This window comes from Haliotis rufescens, unplaced genomic scaffold, assembly GCF_023055435.1.
Source record: "Haliotis rufescens isolate VD_foot unplaced genomic scaffold, xgHalRufe1.0.p SCAF_4, whole genome shotgun sequence".
Taxonomy (NCBI): domain Eukaryota; kingdom Metazoa; phylum Mollusca; class Gastropoda; order Lepetellida; family Haliotidae; genus Haliotis; species Haliotis rufescens.
Genome location: NW_025964112.1, coordinates 48,833,351 through 48,850,027, shown reverse-complemented (window position 1 = coordinate 48,850,027; position 16,677 = coordinate 48,833,351). Strand labels below are relative to the sequence as shown.

At 37.4% G+C, this 16,677-nt stretch overlaps 1 protein-coding gene across 19 annotated transcripts in view; it reads left to right on the top strand.

The window, feature by feature from the left end:
• Positions 1–16,264, top strand: part of LOC124151632 (myosin-IIIb-like) — a 161,475-nt gene extending 145,211 nt beyond the window's left edge. For 12 of the 19 annotated variants that reach the window (XM_048382170.1, XM_048382175.1, XM_048382174.1 and 9 more), the window contains 4 exons: positions 609–698; positions 6,947–7,075; positions 9,402–9,830; positions 12,182–16,264. In XM_048382170.1, the coding sequence (XP_048238127.1) occupies positions 609–698; positions 6,947–7,075; positions 9,402–9,830; positions 12,182–12,419 (886 nt within the window). In that variant the 3' untranslated portion in view covers positions 12,420–16,264. The remainder of the gene's footprint in view (positions 1–608; positions 699–6,946; positions 7,076–9,401; positions 9,831–12,181) is intronic. The other 7 variants (XM_048382182.1, XM_048382181.1, XM_048382184.1 and 4 more) reach the window with 5 other exon arrangements.
• Positions 16,265–16,677: the final 413 nt, after the last annotated feature.

Here is a 16,677-nt window from a genome sequence, read left to right as displayed (position 1 = left end):
CAGTACGATATCAGTAGCTGTCATAACGCCACCAAGACAATGAGACTTTATTGTTAATCACTACATGGGTATTCCGGATTGGAATTGGTCTTCGGCATGCTGTCGTAAGAGGCGACTGACGGGATCGGGTGGTCAGGCTCGCTGACTTTGTTGATGCATATCATGATCTTCGTATCCCAATTGTGTAGATCAGTGCTCATGATGTCAATCACTGGACATCCGTCATAGCTGGAATATTGCTGGGTGCGGCGTTAAACAACAAACAAACATGTCCTTCAGTGTAGGGCAGGACCAATGTCTCAGGAGTCAATTATTTTGAGGCCACTGTGATATAGCTGAAATAGTGCTGAGTGCGGCGTTAAACAACAAAGAAAGTTATTGTGAAGGATATGGGAACTTAAACTACAAATCTATATAATTGCCTTTCTTACAACAGAACTGTATTCTCAGATATCAAACACCCAATAGCATTATAAGTGGTATGTGTAATATAATTTTTTTGCATGTTAACTTGGGAGTAACTAAATTATGAAGTTGATTATTTCTGTTCAGAATGAACATATATAAGGCTACAAATTGTTCACAAATATTGGCATGTAACTTTGTAGGGTCCAAGCTGTGCAGGATACCAAAAGCCAATCAGCCTTGTGTTCTCGAGCACTATTAGCTCAGTCAGCAGCTCAGACTTTCCTGGCCAAGTAAATGGTTATTTATCTGTGTCTATGCCTCTCCTGGCCTTTCCTTTGTCCGTGTTGCTGCAGGAGCTGGCGCCTGTGTCATGACCAGCGTATATCATACATGTTGCATGTAACCTCAAGGAACACATCCCGTGTGATATAATATAGTAACTGGTGTCTTGTCAGTACTTCATGGGCTTGTTTACACATCGTTCCTGTAATTCCTGTGAACATATGCACCAAGCATGAACAGTTATTGGATCATTGTAGATTAATCCTAGTTTAGTGAATTAGTTAAATGAGTGTTTATTGAAGGTTTTATACTTATACATGTACCAATTAGGCAGGTGTCGGATTACACAGTATACTGTATTTATGAAAAGGCCCATGCCCCGTGATGATTCATAAACGCAACATGTATATACACAATGTGTATGTTATACATTATACATACATACATACATACATGTATATACACAATGTGTACGTTATACATTATACATACATATATATATATATATATGTCAGACGGTGAGTGCACAAGGAATGACGTATTACATTGTGCACCTCCTCATGCAGTTATCATATACACTGATGTTCTTTTTCAACTTTGTATTTTTGGACAGAATGGCCGCCCATAATATACTGCCACATGCGGTGTAATAATGATGCAAATCTATTTTTAGGACATTTATAAAATGAACTGAAGCCATTAATATAAGAAATAGACAAGGGGGAGTTGTTTATTGTACAATAAAACACTGCAGGGAGAATATGCCCTTGTGGTTTATTCTCCCTGCAGTGTTTTATTGTACGATAAACGACGACCAGGAGTTGTTTATCTTTTATATGTGATATCAACATTATGTAAGCCTCTTTAAGGATGTTATTAAAATGTACAAGCTTTAAAATTATTTACCCTAATTTTAATAATGATGACTCTCTGAATGCACTCGGACCATGGCAATGTCGGACAAGTTCATTTTATGAACAGAGGAATTCAGTTTGGTATTTCCTGAATATTCTCACCATTCTCACAGTGATTATCTGTACCTTTTCTCCCAATTCTGATTGTCATATCTCTCCCACTTTTGGATGCGATTGTTAGGCCATTGCATTTATCTGTGTTGCCCAGCTACAGCTATTGGGAACAACTCACTACCCTCTCAAAAATAACATTGTCCAATTTACGACATCAAGTTGCGAGCGTATATTCGAATCTCCAGAAATGATGTCATAATAGAACAATGTTTTATCGTGAATTAAACCATTCCTCGTTCTTCATTGTTCTTTGCAATTTATAGCATATCTATGAAACTCAGAAACTCATGAAAGTCAGATGAACCCTCTACTCCATGAATAAACTTTGCGCAAAACGCTCTGTTGCCTGACATTAAAACAATGCCATTGCACATGTTGCAGATGTTGTCAAACATTTGGTTGATCAGGGATTTATCTACTCCAACTCAGAGGACGATGTTCGGCCCAAGGTCTACAGCAAATGTCATTAAAAATTCCCAAATTGGAATTAAAATGGTCCCAATTCATGTCAATATATATAACTAATAATGCATTTTGTGGCTTTGTGGAGCCATTTCTCTGATAACAGGACCAATAAAGTGGAAGAGGTTTCATGCTTAGTGTTATGTTATTGCATTGAATACAGTCTCGAAAGACAATGTTGAAGTACCCTTGAACTAAGAAATTTATAACTTAATTTGTTTTCCCAATTTTGAACAAAATTATTTTTTCCCCCAATTTGCTTGTTTTGAATCTTACAATAATTCCTGGTGATGTAACCTGAGAACTAGGGCAGGGACAAGTCCAAATTTACTACCTGGGTACAAACCCTGCTATTACCCGAGCCTACCAAGGGACCCATGTTGGTCTCTAGAGTTGGGTACAAAATGTCTGATTGAGAATAGTTTGACCATAGCCCTTGTAAAATGTATTTAGATACACGTATAAAACGATCTGGTCATGCATACACTGAAGTTGACTGAAGTTCTATCTTTATTCAAACCTATAAAGGTCAGATGGAATGCGTGCATAGTCAGAAAGAAATGCGAACATTAGTGATTTTTTGTGTGCAACCAAAGAGTTCCTGATAATTTTTGGCATTAAACAATATATCACGTGACTAAACACAGGTCTGGGTATTCCTGTAGGTACCTGGGTCGTACTTAGTACCCACCCTACTGAGTAAACGTGTACTTGAGTTACCTGACCCGTGTAGATCTGGGTAGAATAGGTCTTCAGCAACCCACGCTTGCCGTAAGAGGCGAATTTGTTTGTCGTAAGAGGCAACTAACGGGAAAGGGTGGTCAGACTCGCTGACTTGGTTGATGCATGTCATCGATCCCAATTGCATGGATCGATGCTCATGATGTTAATCACTGGATTGTCTGGTCCAGACTCGATTACTTATAGACTGCCGTCATATGGCTGTAATATTGCTGAGTGTGGCATTATAAAATACAAAAAAACCCACAACAAACAAACAAATAAACAAACCCGAGTTTCCCGTCCCAACCCTACTGAGAACTGAGTGGTCTGAGCACTTGTTAGCTCCCTCCCCAGGCTTCTGCTTAATGTGTTGGGGCACAGGTGGCCCAGTCGTCTAAGGCGCTGCTGTGCAGAGTTGCGTTCCTTGGGCAAGCCAGTAAACTATGATTGTGGGTTTGAATCCCGGTTCGCCCTGATTATGTTTCTAGGTTTTTCAGCTCTAACCTGTGCTCGTGGGTTTCACCGAAGTGATAAACGTCTGAGACTGGCATCACTTTGGGCTTTCCTCCCACATTTAGCTGACACGCTGTGATATAACTGGAATACTATCAAAAGCAGCGTTAAAAACCCAACTCACTCACTCACTTACTTATTGCATTGGTGAAGATTAGCAATGACATTGTGTCCATACCGTATTTGACATAATAAGCGCCCCGCTCTAATAAGCGCCCACGGCGATATTTGCTGATATATTGGCTGGTGAACAATCCCAATTAGCACCCCTTCCGATTGATTAATGTACACAAGACTTATTTATTCGCGTAAAATGCACACTCATGTGTTATATGCACCCTTAATTATGGGCAATTTAATTCTGGGAAAATATACCTCTCGTACATAAACATTTCAGGCTGTCACCATAAACCACGAAATTTATCTTTTTTCACCAAAATAATATTCTAATAAGAGCCCCCTATTTCCAATTTTGAGAGCGCCCTGGGTGCTTATTACGTTGAATACGGTATATATTCACTAGTGATGGAGGAGCAGAGTGTTTACAAGCCCATGAAGTATTGATGAGGACATTCATGGTGTGAAGTTTTGATCTGAATTATATCTCTTAATTCATTGCTTTGTAGTGTGAAGTATTTTTTTATAAATATGATATAAGTGTTAATGAACAAATTATTATTTTCATGGTGTGAAGTGTGTTTTGTAAAGATTATGTGAGTTTCAGGAAGTTACGGTCTGTTTGATAAGATTTGTGTACTTCATGAGTGCACTAGAACTCCCAATGTTTCCCTAGTGATGTAATTTCATGTATCAAATAGTTTTGTTGTTGTTGATAACTCATCATTTGTGCATGTGCATGCTTTTATTTGCTGTGGACTTGAGCCCTGATCAAACAATGCTCTGTAACTTAATGTTCGATTCAATATATTAATTCAATATCAGAATCATATTGGTAGACAGTGGGGGTGGCCCAGTCATCTAAGGTGCTGCAATTTGCAGATCAGAGTTGCATCAATTTGGCCTGCGTGTGTGGGTTCAAATTCCGGTTCACCCTGAGTATATTTCTATGTTTGTCAGCACCAAACATACTCATGGGTTTCACCAAAGTGGTATGTCATCATATCCCAAATGCATGGATCGATTTTCATGATGTCAATCACTGGATTGTCTGGTCCAGACTCGCGTATTTACAGATCACCGTCATATAGCTGGAATATTGAAGAGTGCGGCGTTAAACAACAAACCAACACACAAAATATCATCACTGGTATGTCGGAGCACAGCTGGACAAGAAGTTGCACCTTGGCAGAGCCAGGATATATTGGTGCTTGGTTCAAATCCTGTATTATGATACAGGGTTTGTCTGCACCAGTGACTAGGGCTGAGACGAGTCCAAATTTACTCTCCGGGTACCCGACCCCCTATTACCTGACCCTACACTCGCTATAGGTCTCAAAAGTTGGCTACAAAATATCTGCTTGGGAATTCATTTACTAGAGGACCCGTGAAGATGCGGAGTAGACTAGGTCTTCAGCAACCCATGCTTGCTGTAAGAAACAGGCGACAAAACAGGCGACTATGCTTGTCCAAAGAATCGACTAACGAGATCGGGTGGTCAGACTTGGTTGATGCATGTCATCGGTCCCAATTGCGTGGATCGATGTTCATGATGTCACTGGATTGTCTTGTCCAGACTCGATTATTTACAGACCACCGTCATATAGCTGTGATATTGCTGAGTGCGGCATTGAAAAACAGACAAACAAACAAACAAACTTTACTAGAGCCCTGGCTAAACGTATTTAGATACCAGAAAAAACAATGTGGTCATGCTTACACTGAAACTGACCAATGCAAAGCTTTATCTTTATTCAAACATATATAAATCAGAAGGAATGTGTGCACAGGCAGAAAGCAAAGCAACCATTAGTCAATCGTGTGACTTGAGTGAATTTTTGTCATCAACACTATCACTTGACTTACCACGGGTCTGGATAGTCCTGTGGGTACACGGGTCCTACTCATTACCAACCCAACCCGAGCAGCTCGATCCTGCCCAACCAGTACCCAAACCAATGTTCATTGTTTCACCAAAGTGGTAAAGGTCTGTCACAGTATTCACTTGGTCTTCCCTAATGGCCGAAAACGAACCCCAGAAGCAAAACTAGTTATGAGACTTTAGACTTTCTCCTGGTAAAACAGTATCCCCAACACATATCAGATCAAGTATTTCAGTAGCTTATTCATTAAATCAAGGCTTTCACTATGGCCATGGTTTACTGAACTTGGTTGGAACGTGAAGGTGACATACTGTGGTAACTGAGTACTGTTCCAAGACATGTAACACACTTCACTAACATACACTGTGCTTATATCAGGGCCTTCAGGTTGAGCATCCTCCTTGCCTATCCTTTCCATGCTAAACATGTGTACTGCTTATCATTTCTATAACGGATGTTCATTGGGTTTTTTATGGTATGTGGTTCTGTCCAAATATATGCAAATATATGCATGAATTAGAGCTGAAATTGTTTCTGCTAGAAAGAAAAGGTAATTTATTATTAAACATGATTTAGCTGCTTTGATTGTGCCATTGTACTTAAATATTGCTTAAGATAATTTTCATCTGTACATATTTGATATAACAAAGTTTTGATTAACGATCTTGATTTTTTAACAGTTTTCATATGTGTCCTTTTGTGCTTGGTATTTGGGAAGTCAATTTATATTTTGTTATTTTTACAATTTTAATACTTTGTGTTGTTGTTTTTCAAGCTTCAGTTGTTGCATGTTGTTGTCAGATACCTTTTGTTACAATTGTAATCTGTTAGCACCCTACCTGTACACACCTGTACACACCTGTATGCACCATGGGTACTCTCTGATTAAAACATTTTGTGTTGTTGACTCCAGAATTAATGGATATTCATTGCAAATTAGGCTATATGGCATCTGAATATCTGCATATCACATATAGGACATTAAACACTGGATGGTACTCATGTGTTGTTTGACAAACATTTTGCATTTGTTTTTTCTAGATTTATGCTTTCTGAATTAAAAAGAAGTGGAAGCTTAATAATGTAATGCTGAATAGATAAAAACGTTTGGGATTTATAGCAATGAAAATTAATGTAGGTGGGATACCTTTTATCAAGGCTTCAGTAATTCTATGAGGTTTACAGATGATTTGGACCTATGTTTTCGCAAAATAAAATCAAAATGCTGAAAGTATGCTCTCTTTTTTAAACATCCACATTTTTTTTGTAATTTCTTGTATTTATAATTTTGTTTTTTATATATGCCTCAAAAGGTTGGATGTCGAAGTTGTTAGTTGAGACTTTTTCATTCAGGAGGATGTTCACTGACAATGCAGTGCACACACGCCCAACACACTTGGAGCTGAAAGTATCAATAGAAATAGCTATTTAGAACGTATCCTTTGGTGTCAACAACCCATGGGTACCTGCCTCAGTAACATTGTGTTAACTCTGTAACTCTGATGGCTCACTTCCTGTCCTGGCCTGTAGCAAGCCTTGCGACCTCCAGTCGGGTGACTCCGCCAAGCCCTTACCTAAAAACAGCAGCTCCTCTAACCTGGCGTGGGACGCTCCGTTACAATCGGCACGGGAACGGGCACTTGCATCGCAGGACATTGAGTTAGTACTGGTCTCTGTGTTGTGTGGGCTGTAGGGGAACCGCCAACAGGGGTGTGAATACATTAGTCCCTGGCCATGTGTGAATAGATTAGTCCCTGGTGATGTGTGAAGACATTAGTCTCTGGTCAGGTGAATACATTAGTCCCTGGTGATATGTGAATACATTAGTCTCTGGTCAGGTGAATACATTAGTCCCTGGTGATGTGTGAATACATTAGTCCCTGGTGATGTGTGAAAAAAGTAGTCCCTGGTCAGGTGAATACCTTAGTCCCTGGTGATGTGTGAATACATTAGTCTCTGGTGATGTGTGAATACATTAGTCTCGGCTATATGTGAATACATTAGTCCCTAGTGATGTGTGAATACATTAGTCTCGGCTATATGTGAATACATTAGTCCCTAGTGATGTGTGAATACATTAGTCCCTGGTGATGTGTGAATACGTTAGTCCTTAGTGATATGTGAATACATTAGTCCATGGTCACGTGTGAATACATTAGTCCATGGTGATGTGTGAATACATTAGTCCATGGTCACTTGTGAATACATTAGTCCATGGTGATGTGTGAATACATTAGTCCATGGTCACGTGTGAATGCCTTCTTATGTTGGTTTGCTTATCAACAGTGGTTATGATGATGTCCTAATGAGGAAACTTGAAGATAAGAATCTCTACTAATGACGGTGTCCCAGGTTTGGAACTTTATGCCTATTGAAACATGCCTAATGTCAACCCTGTATGGGCTATTGTCAGCATCTGAGATATACTCACCACCACCACCACTGAAGGGGCACCTGTATAATGTACATGTAAATATAAAACATCAACACCAAAGAATAACCAGTCTTCATCATCCGCCGAAAAAGATTCCTTTGGGGCGTAAGGCAAGATTGCAGAGAAATGTGTATGAATGGATCACTGAAGCTCAGGGATGACTCCCTGTAAGACATGGTTGGATGGGTTAAAGCACCGTGCATGTTGATGCAACTGTGTTCTGTACCACATCCCCCATGTAGCTGGTGATCAGATGTTGACCAGCATTCATACTACTTGGCTTCTTGACCAACTCCCCATTAAAAACTCACTACTAAAAATTCAGCATTAAAACTCACCACATGTTACTGTTCAAGCACAAGATGGCGACAGAGTAAGTGCTTTAAATGTAGCCACAGTTGCATGTATGTTCTACTCATGGCTTGCCCATGCAAAACAAGTTCACATTTTTCATAAAAATCTAAAATTTGTAAACTTGTATTGAAAGTTCAGTGCGACAACTATGTACCCAGTAATACCAGTTGCAGATGTCATATATGGGGTGTGCAGAATGTTATTAACTGAATTGTCTTGTTCTTCACAACACGAACATTCTGCTTGTAATTCCTATTCCTGGGTAGTGACATGCAAATTTATCATTTATCACTTCAGATATTACTAAAAACATATTTTTGGTAAAATATTTATGTGTAGCCATAAAATCTATCCTGTGACCACCATCAAAATTTCAGGGTGGTAAAACAAACTGTTAACTGAAGGTCAGTTAGGATGTGACAAGCAGTGACATTATATCAAGCATTATGATATCATAGAAACTGGAATTTACTTGTATGGGTTTGTACAAGATGGCAAATGGCCATCAGATAGCTTTATTCTTTACTTATTAATGGTTATTTTCTGTACCAAAATGTCTCACAGATGGTTTATATATGATCAGAAATTCATGTGTGGACTTGATTACCAGTATGTTGTCAAATCAGTGCCGTAGCCGGCAGGGGGGGGCAGGGGGGGCAGTTGCCCCCTGGATTTTTTATAGATGACAGTTTTATTTGAATCATGAAAATACAAATTGGGGACAAGTGATACTTGTACAAATGTTTGCCCACCCCTGTCCAAAAAAGTTAACTACGGCCTTGCAAATGATAGTAAAATTTACGTGACAGATCAACTTTTGTAACATGAAAAAGGTGTTGTTTAACTTCTTTTGAGTAGTATATATGCACCTTCATTCAGTGGTGATGAGTATATGAAACTCTCAGATTTGACATCTGCTCCATGCAATAGAATACCATCTGTAACTAACTACTGAATTCACCTTAACAGTCTCATGTCTAGCAGCTTCAGCTTGTAAGTGAGAATCTCACAGGATCAACTAGATGGTGCTGGATGAAACGCAATATGCACATTTATATGCACTAATAGTTTGCATGAATGCTAGTCACTTTTAATATGTGTAGCATACTAATATTTAATTCAGTTTTCATTGTTTGAATCCAGAAATTATTTCATGACAGACCTTTCAAAGGACAAATACTTTAATCTATTTCCCAGCTCTGATGAAGAGATTGAGTACCCTACCAACGGACTTGTCGAGACTGACCTCACAACTGACAAGTCAGCGTTTTTCGAAGAGGATAATGACCCTCATGAAATGGCCAAGAGGTTGGAGAAGGAGATGGCTGCCAGCGTGGTGAGCTTCTGGAGGAAGAGCGTGATGCAGTCACAAGTGCATGTCGACTATGAGGAGTACGATGAGGATGAAGAGGAAGAGAACACTTCAAATGTTTCCTATGGTCACGACCCAGATCTACCTCCCCCACCTCCACCCCTGGAAATGACAATGGACTCACCCACGGGTGCCCCTCCTCCTCCTCCACCACCCCCACCTCCTCCACTGCCTCACTCTCAGACCATGCCCATGATGAACGGAGGGGGACATGTCGGGTTGTTGGAGAATGGAACAAATGGAGACTTGCAAAGGTGGGTGTGTTTGTTGCTGACTTCCAAGGAATGAACTAATTCAGTAGAACAGTTTTCCTTGTTTCTTAGGCACAGTGGATTTTTACATGTGCTCCCTATGATACAGAGATATCTTACATATTGTCAGCTTGATGATCTTCCTACTGTTGAAGTTGGCAGGATGGTTAATTGACTAATTTATTGGTATTATTTGAGTAAATTCATTGTTTTGGTAACTGATGTTATCTAATCAGGTACAGTAAACTATGGTTATAACAAACTTAAAGGGACCACTAATTTTAGTTCTTCATAACCACAGTTCGTAATATTAGCATATATACAGCACATATACAGCAAATGGCCGGGACTAAAAAATAAGTTCATTATATCTGTCAGTTTGTTATAAGCGTGTTTGTTATAATCGTAGTTTACTGTTGTACCATAAAATCAGAGGAGAATAAATAACCTCCATAGGCATTCATGAAAGCATCTGTCAAAACCATGTACCCAGGATAATCATGAGGTAAAGAGTGCATAAGTTATGCCAAAGGCCACAACAAAATTGATACCTTTTTCATTTTAACCTCCCACCAGTGATGACTGTATTTAATAGCAGGACAGGTATCATTTGTTGCTTAAGTCTCTCATAATGAAGAAAAATCAAATACTATTAATTTAAAATGAAGATGCACTGATTTCCACTGATCCATTTATAAAACATTTTTTGAAAATCATTTTCTGAAATGTATGTTGTCATTGCAAAATATCACGAAAGTTGCAATTTTAAGAGAAAAAGACCCTGCATGAACAGGGATCTAATTTGTTGTGGTCTCTAACAGAAGCAGTTTGCAATGTCAGGCAGTACAGATGTGTTTTGTTTGTTGTTTAATGCCGCATTCAGCCATATTCCAGCTATATGACAGCTCTCTGTAAATAATCGAGTCTGGACTATTCAGTCCAGTGATTGACATTAAAGGCATTAATTTTCTCTACCATGACATGCATCAACCAAGTCACCTGATCCTGTTAGTCACCTCTTACGACAGCTATGGGCTGCTGAAGACCAATTCAACCAGGACCTTCACATACCAGTACTATTTTCTGTAATCTGTTTGAAAGAGATATTGATTGGTCATGATTAGATGACATTATCTCTTGATATTGTTTATAAAACAGACAACGATCCATTCTAAAAGAAACTGACTGATTTAATTATCTCTATCAGTGTTTGGATAACTCATCTGTAACCATGGTTACCAGGTAATCTTGAACATTTAGGCACAAGTTTGCACTCACAAGGTTTATTTACACTTAACTCACTGTCATAATGTTACTGTTTCTCCACATTTCCATCCTTTCCCTCTGAAACTGGTTCAAACCATCTTCCGTACATGTCTAGGGGTTTTAAGGATTTCAAGTGTTAAGATTTTACCTTACCAGAAGTTTCCATGTTAGATCAAATTTCATATCTATACATCTATGTTTGTATATACTGTGTTAAAAGTTCCTTTTGTGCAAAGTAACATTTTTACGATATTTGTTGGATTTTCTAATGTTAACTTCAATGATGATAATATATGATCCATTTGATGACTTCCCACATGACCTCACAATCCCACTTACCGACACATTTGATTAAAATGGCATTTCACGATGTTTGTTTGTTTGTTTTAAATAATGTCGCACTCAGCAATATTCCTGCTATATGACTGCGGCCTGAAAACAATCAAGTCTTTACCAGACAATCCAGTGATTGATATGGAAAACAGTAATCCACACTGCCAGGATACGATGACATGCTGTCAACCAAGTGACTGAGTCGGACCACCTGATTGGTTGCCAGCATGGCTAGTTTGCTGGGGACCTATTCTAAACTGGAATACCCACGTGGATATTTGCTTTGATTGGGGTTTATGCACATGCTAATTATAGTTCTACTCCACTGATAGCAGTTTTATGTCTGTCTTGTGGCATGTAATGTTTGAAACACTGAGTCGAAGTGTTCAACTGACCGTGAATGTCTTGCAGTTGTGTGACTAACGACAGGGTATTAGTATGAAGCCTTGATGTTACAGATATTTGTTTCTGGAACTGTTTGAGTTATCAAGAATATTTGTAAAACTACAATATTCATTTGATTCATTAGATTGAAATGTAGAAACCTATTTTATCTAGATAACATAATTATGTGAAAAACAGTTTGTGTTCAAAACGCATATTATTTCCTTATAAGTACTGATGGTAAAGTAATGTGAATGATGTTTCTGTATCTTATGTGCAATGTGGATAATTGAATGACAAATTTGAAATTATGAATGATCTTTTTAAGAGAAAAATGTCAGAAACTATATGCTCTGCTTCTTGTTTTTCAGATCTGAAGATAGAAATGTGCCTAAGTCAAAAAGTGACAACCATATCGGAAATGATACTCAGCTTGTGGCAAAGCAAGTTTCACTTACCGATATCCGAGCCAAACTTCGGAAAACAAACATTGATGTTGGGGAAGGAACTCTCAGAAGGGTTGTAGAATCCTCACCCTCTCAAGTTGACTTTCGTCATGTCTTAAAGAAAAAACAGCAAAAGACTCTAATGGGGAATGGTTATAACTAAGAAGCTCAGAAACTAATACATCTACAGTGAACAGTCTTCAGAAACCAATACATCTACAGTGAACAGTCTTCAGAAACTAATACATCTACAGTGAACAGTCTTCAGAAACTAATACATCTACAGTGAACAGTCTTCAGAAACCAATACATCCAGCTTGCTTCAGGAAGCCTTCACAATGTCCATGTTTTCAGAAACAACTACATCCTTTTGCCAAACAGTTTATTTTTGAACAAACATTCTGAAATTATCCTTACTTACTAGATGTTATCTAGTGTGTAATTTTACATTATTTCTTAGTTAAAATATGAATCCAAAGAATAGGACCCCATCTCTATGGAGCTTCTTCTTATGCCAGAATGTGATAGCACCTGTGTAAGTGTTTGTATGTATGTATTATTTTTATCTAATGACCTCAGACCCTTGTTCACCTAGATGTGAATGGCGCCTCCATATATAGTGTTGAAATGATGGTCCATGTTAAATATAGAAATATTGTGTTTTTTGCTCTTGGCCCTCACAATGTCTTAACACATGACAAAAATAACCATTCAATCTCAGAGATTGAAGAGAATGTTGACCAAAATTGATTTCAGTGTTTATTGACAGTGATGCTATAAAAATTACTGTTGGTATTTGATGAATTGATGACAGAACTGCAGTTATGTTCTTCAGTTATATCAAAGATATTGTCAGTCGAAACAACGTGAGCACAAATAAAATGCCACCCAAAGTATTGAATACAAAGAGCATTAATCACATGAGGTTGATACCTACAGTGTTTATATAGTCCATGTAGGTTTGATGGTTACCTGTGGTAATAAAACATAAAATATTAATTATTTGATTTATATACAATATTGATGAGTTCTATGTTGAAAGTGATGTCCAGTTGTCCTCTTTATACATTCCCCTGACATACGTTTGTTCTGCACTGGATGTTGATCTCAGTATGACTTCGTCTTCGTTTCTTTACAAATATTGAGGACATTGTCTTTACGCTTTTCACCAAAGTTGGAGGACAATTCAGCTTTACTAGGAGGAGGAAGCAGAGCTGTGTGTTTGATGTGTTGTTTTACTCACCAATAACTGACAGATAGACTGGATCAGAAAATCCCACTTTGCACAGATGCGCATCTGGGGTAGAACAAGGTTCCAGGATGACATGTTACAGTTTGCCTGTCTTGAGTTTTCATGAACAAATGTTAATCAAAGTTTAAAGGAGGACTTGTCTCTGTGAAATGGCTGGGATGGCTAATAATGTTCTTTCTGAGTACTAGCTGTAGAGGAATTATCCTGCATATGTGAGAAGGTGACATTGCACATTCAGTAATGAGTCGATATGTTGGTTGAAAGTTCAGTCCCCAGCATTTTGGCAATTGGCTGTGACTGGCCAGTAGTGTTCAAATGTTTTAAATGTTTTTGATATTGAAAAGGTGTAATATATTTAGAAATATTTTGTAATTACCCTGTACAGTTTGATTTGGTATTCTTGTGTGAATATTGAGTATTGTAGTGAATCTGTGAGATGAAATAGAAAGTTTTATGGGTTTGACCCTGGAAGATCCTGAAAAACAAGGCAAAGGAAATATGTAATCTACCGACAGAGTTGGCTTAAATGTACATCGTGTGTGATTCTAATGCCAAAATATTCTCAAAATAGAATATCCACATGTTTTTTCACAGTTGTTTCATAGTTTTGAATTTTACATTTGTAGGAGGAAAAATGTCCTTCAAATCTTGTAATATTTCTGAATAGTGTGTATATTCATGTAGCTGGGTTTCACAGATGTATTTGATTGTCATTTGTGCACATTTCCTATCTTGATGTTAGGTATACCAGCACAATATTGTCACATGCAATAAGAAATGTATACTGCTCAAAACGAGTTAGAGAGCACATGATTCTTCACATTACTATAGTCAATATGCCATGGCAGATTAAATATAGTAGTATGAAGGAATCAGGTGTTCTTTAACTTCTTTTCAGTAGTATATATGACCACTGTGACAATGTTGATTTGAGATTAAACTTAATTGTCAATTCTTAACTCACATTTAATTTGATTTTAAAATTTCTTTATTTCACCAAAGATTTTATTCATATATGGTTTAATAGGAATAGATGTTATGCAGTCATAGGTCACAGCAACATATTTACTAAGCTGTGACAGGTTTGTCAAAATAGAACCTTTGTGCTGGTAAATGAGAGGAAAGGTAGTTATGTACAGATTGTTGACAGGGTGTTGACCATGTAATTATGTCACTTTCAAATAACAGAAAATCAATTCCAAAGGTTCAGTGTAAATATTTTCTTGTTAGGATTTGGGATTGGCAGCTTCAATTGAATTTTGATTAGTTACGTAGCTTGTTGCTTGTGAAACACTTCTCAATTGTCTGTGATACTACTAGCATTCCAACAGTTTTACTTATGAATGTTAAAAGTGTTTTGCTTGTTATATAACTTTTAGTGCTTAACCCCACTGTTATATATCTGTATATCAGTTGTGAGTGTGTTCCAGTTGAAGTTAGGTGTTTTTCATACCAATATGAAACATATCAACGGTTGTGATGAAGCTATTTTCTTGTAAACTATATACATTTGCTTGTATGTTTGATGTTGATGATTGTGTTTGTTGTAATATCTGTTTTAATGAACTTGCAGAGTTTAGAATATTTGGTGCTCATGTACAAAGTGTTGTTGAAAATTAAAAGTTTAACGTTTTAGAGACAAGAAAATGGAAAAATGAACGTTCTTAAATAGTGACAGTGATATATTTTGGGTAATATTATTCTAGAGAGGCAATATGTCGATAAACGTATATCATGTGTCTGGCGTTATATTACAATGTATCCATTGCTTACATGTTTGTTAGGATGTTTTTGTTAACATCATTGTTACAGGACTTTGTTACATGACACTTACATGACATTGTTGCATGACACATGACATTATTACTTGACACATGACATTATTACTTGACACTTACATGACACAGTTACATGACACATGACATTGTTACATGACACTTACAGGACTTTGTTACATGACACTATTACATGACATTGTTGTCAGTGTTATATTGTCATGCATAGCATGTACATATGATTACATTTTATCAACACTTAACATAATTTTAACAGAACAAATGAATGACCGTTGAATGTCCCTTTGTCTTGCATGTTTGCACTTATCTTTATTACAAACAAAATTAAAATTTAGAAAGATAACATCATTAAAAGCCTGATGTTCCAATTTGAGGAGAAAAATCTTTTGCAGATTTAAATTGAACCAAGTACTTCATAACTTTTGTCGTTATAACTTAAATGAAGACATGAAACTGTCATGGATAACAACTTTACTGTTTGTCAATGGCTAACAACTTTATTGTTTTCACATGGAATAACAACTTCTGTTGTTCCTAACATTTTCAAGTCTTCATTTTCCACCAATCTTAATGCCAATCAAACACTTGATGACTCAAGTGAATAGTAGGGATTTACTATTAATTCTGTTCAGCTAAGGGACTGAACATTTATTTTGGGGTGAGTAGGTGTGCGGTCTTCCATCCAAGAGAATGCCCTCCTGCATCTGCATTGTTTTGGGGCTGACCATCAGTAAATATTTGTCCATTTTTAACTTTCCGTCATCCGTCCACCAGTGACATCTGAGACTGACTTCAGAAGGTCTCTGCAACAAGAATATTTAGTTTTTGAAAATACAACAAATTTAAACTTTAAACAATATAAATAATTCAAGTTTTGAATACATTGTGTGTTGAAGTATCTCCTTTGGAACACCCATCCCACCATAAGAAATACTGGTCCCTATCATTCAAATCCTTCCTTGATACATCAATGACAGGCAGTTATAAAGAAGGTCTGAGCAACAAGAATGTTTAGTTTTTGAAAATACAACAAATTTAAACTTTAAACAATATATATAATTCAAGTTTTCAATACAATGTGTGTTGAAGTATCTCCTTTGGAACACCCATCCCACCATAAAAAATACTGGTCCATATCATTCAAATCCTTCCTTGATACATCAATGACAGGCAGTTATAAAGAGCATACATGTCTAAAATGAAGACCATTGCATTCTCATTGTCTTTGTTACTCAATGTCCTGTGTAGTACCTTGTCACTATTAAAGTCACTAACATGTGAACAATGTCATTTAGGTATATGCAAATGTAGCAGGACGTGGAGTCATCCCACAGATGACATCCTTACCTTGTCAGCTTGCTGACGGGGTTAAC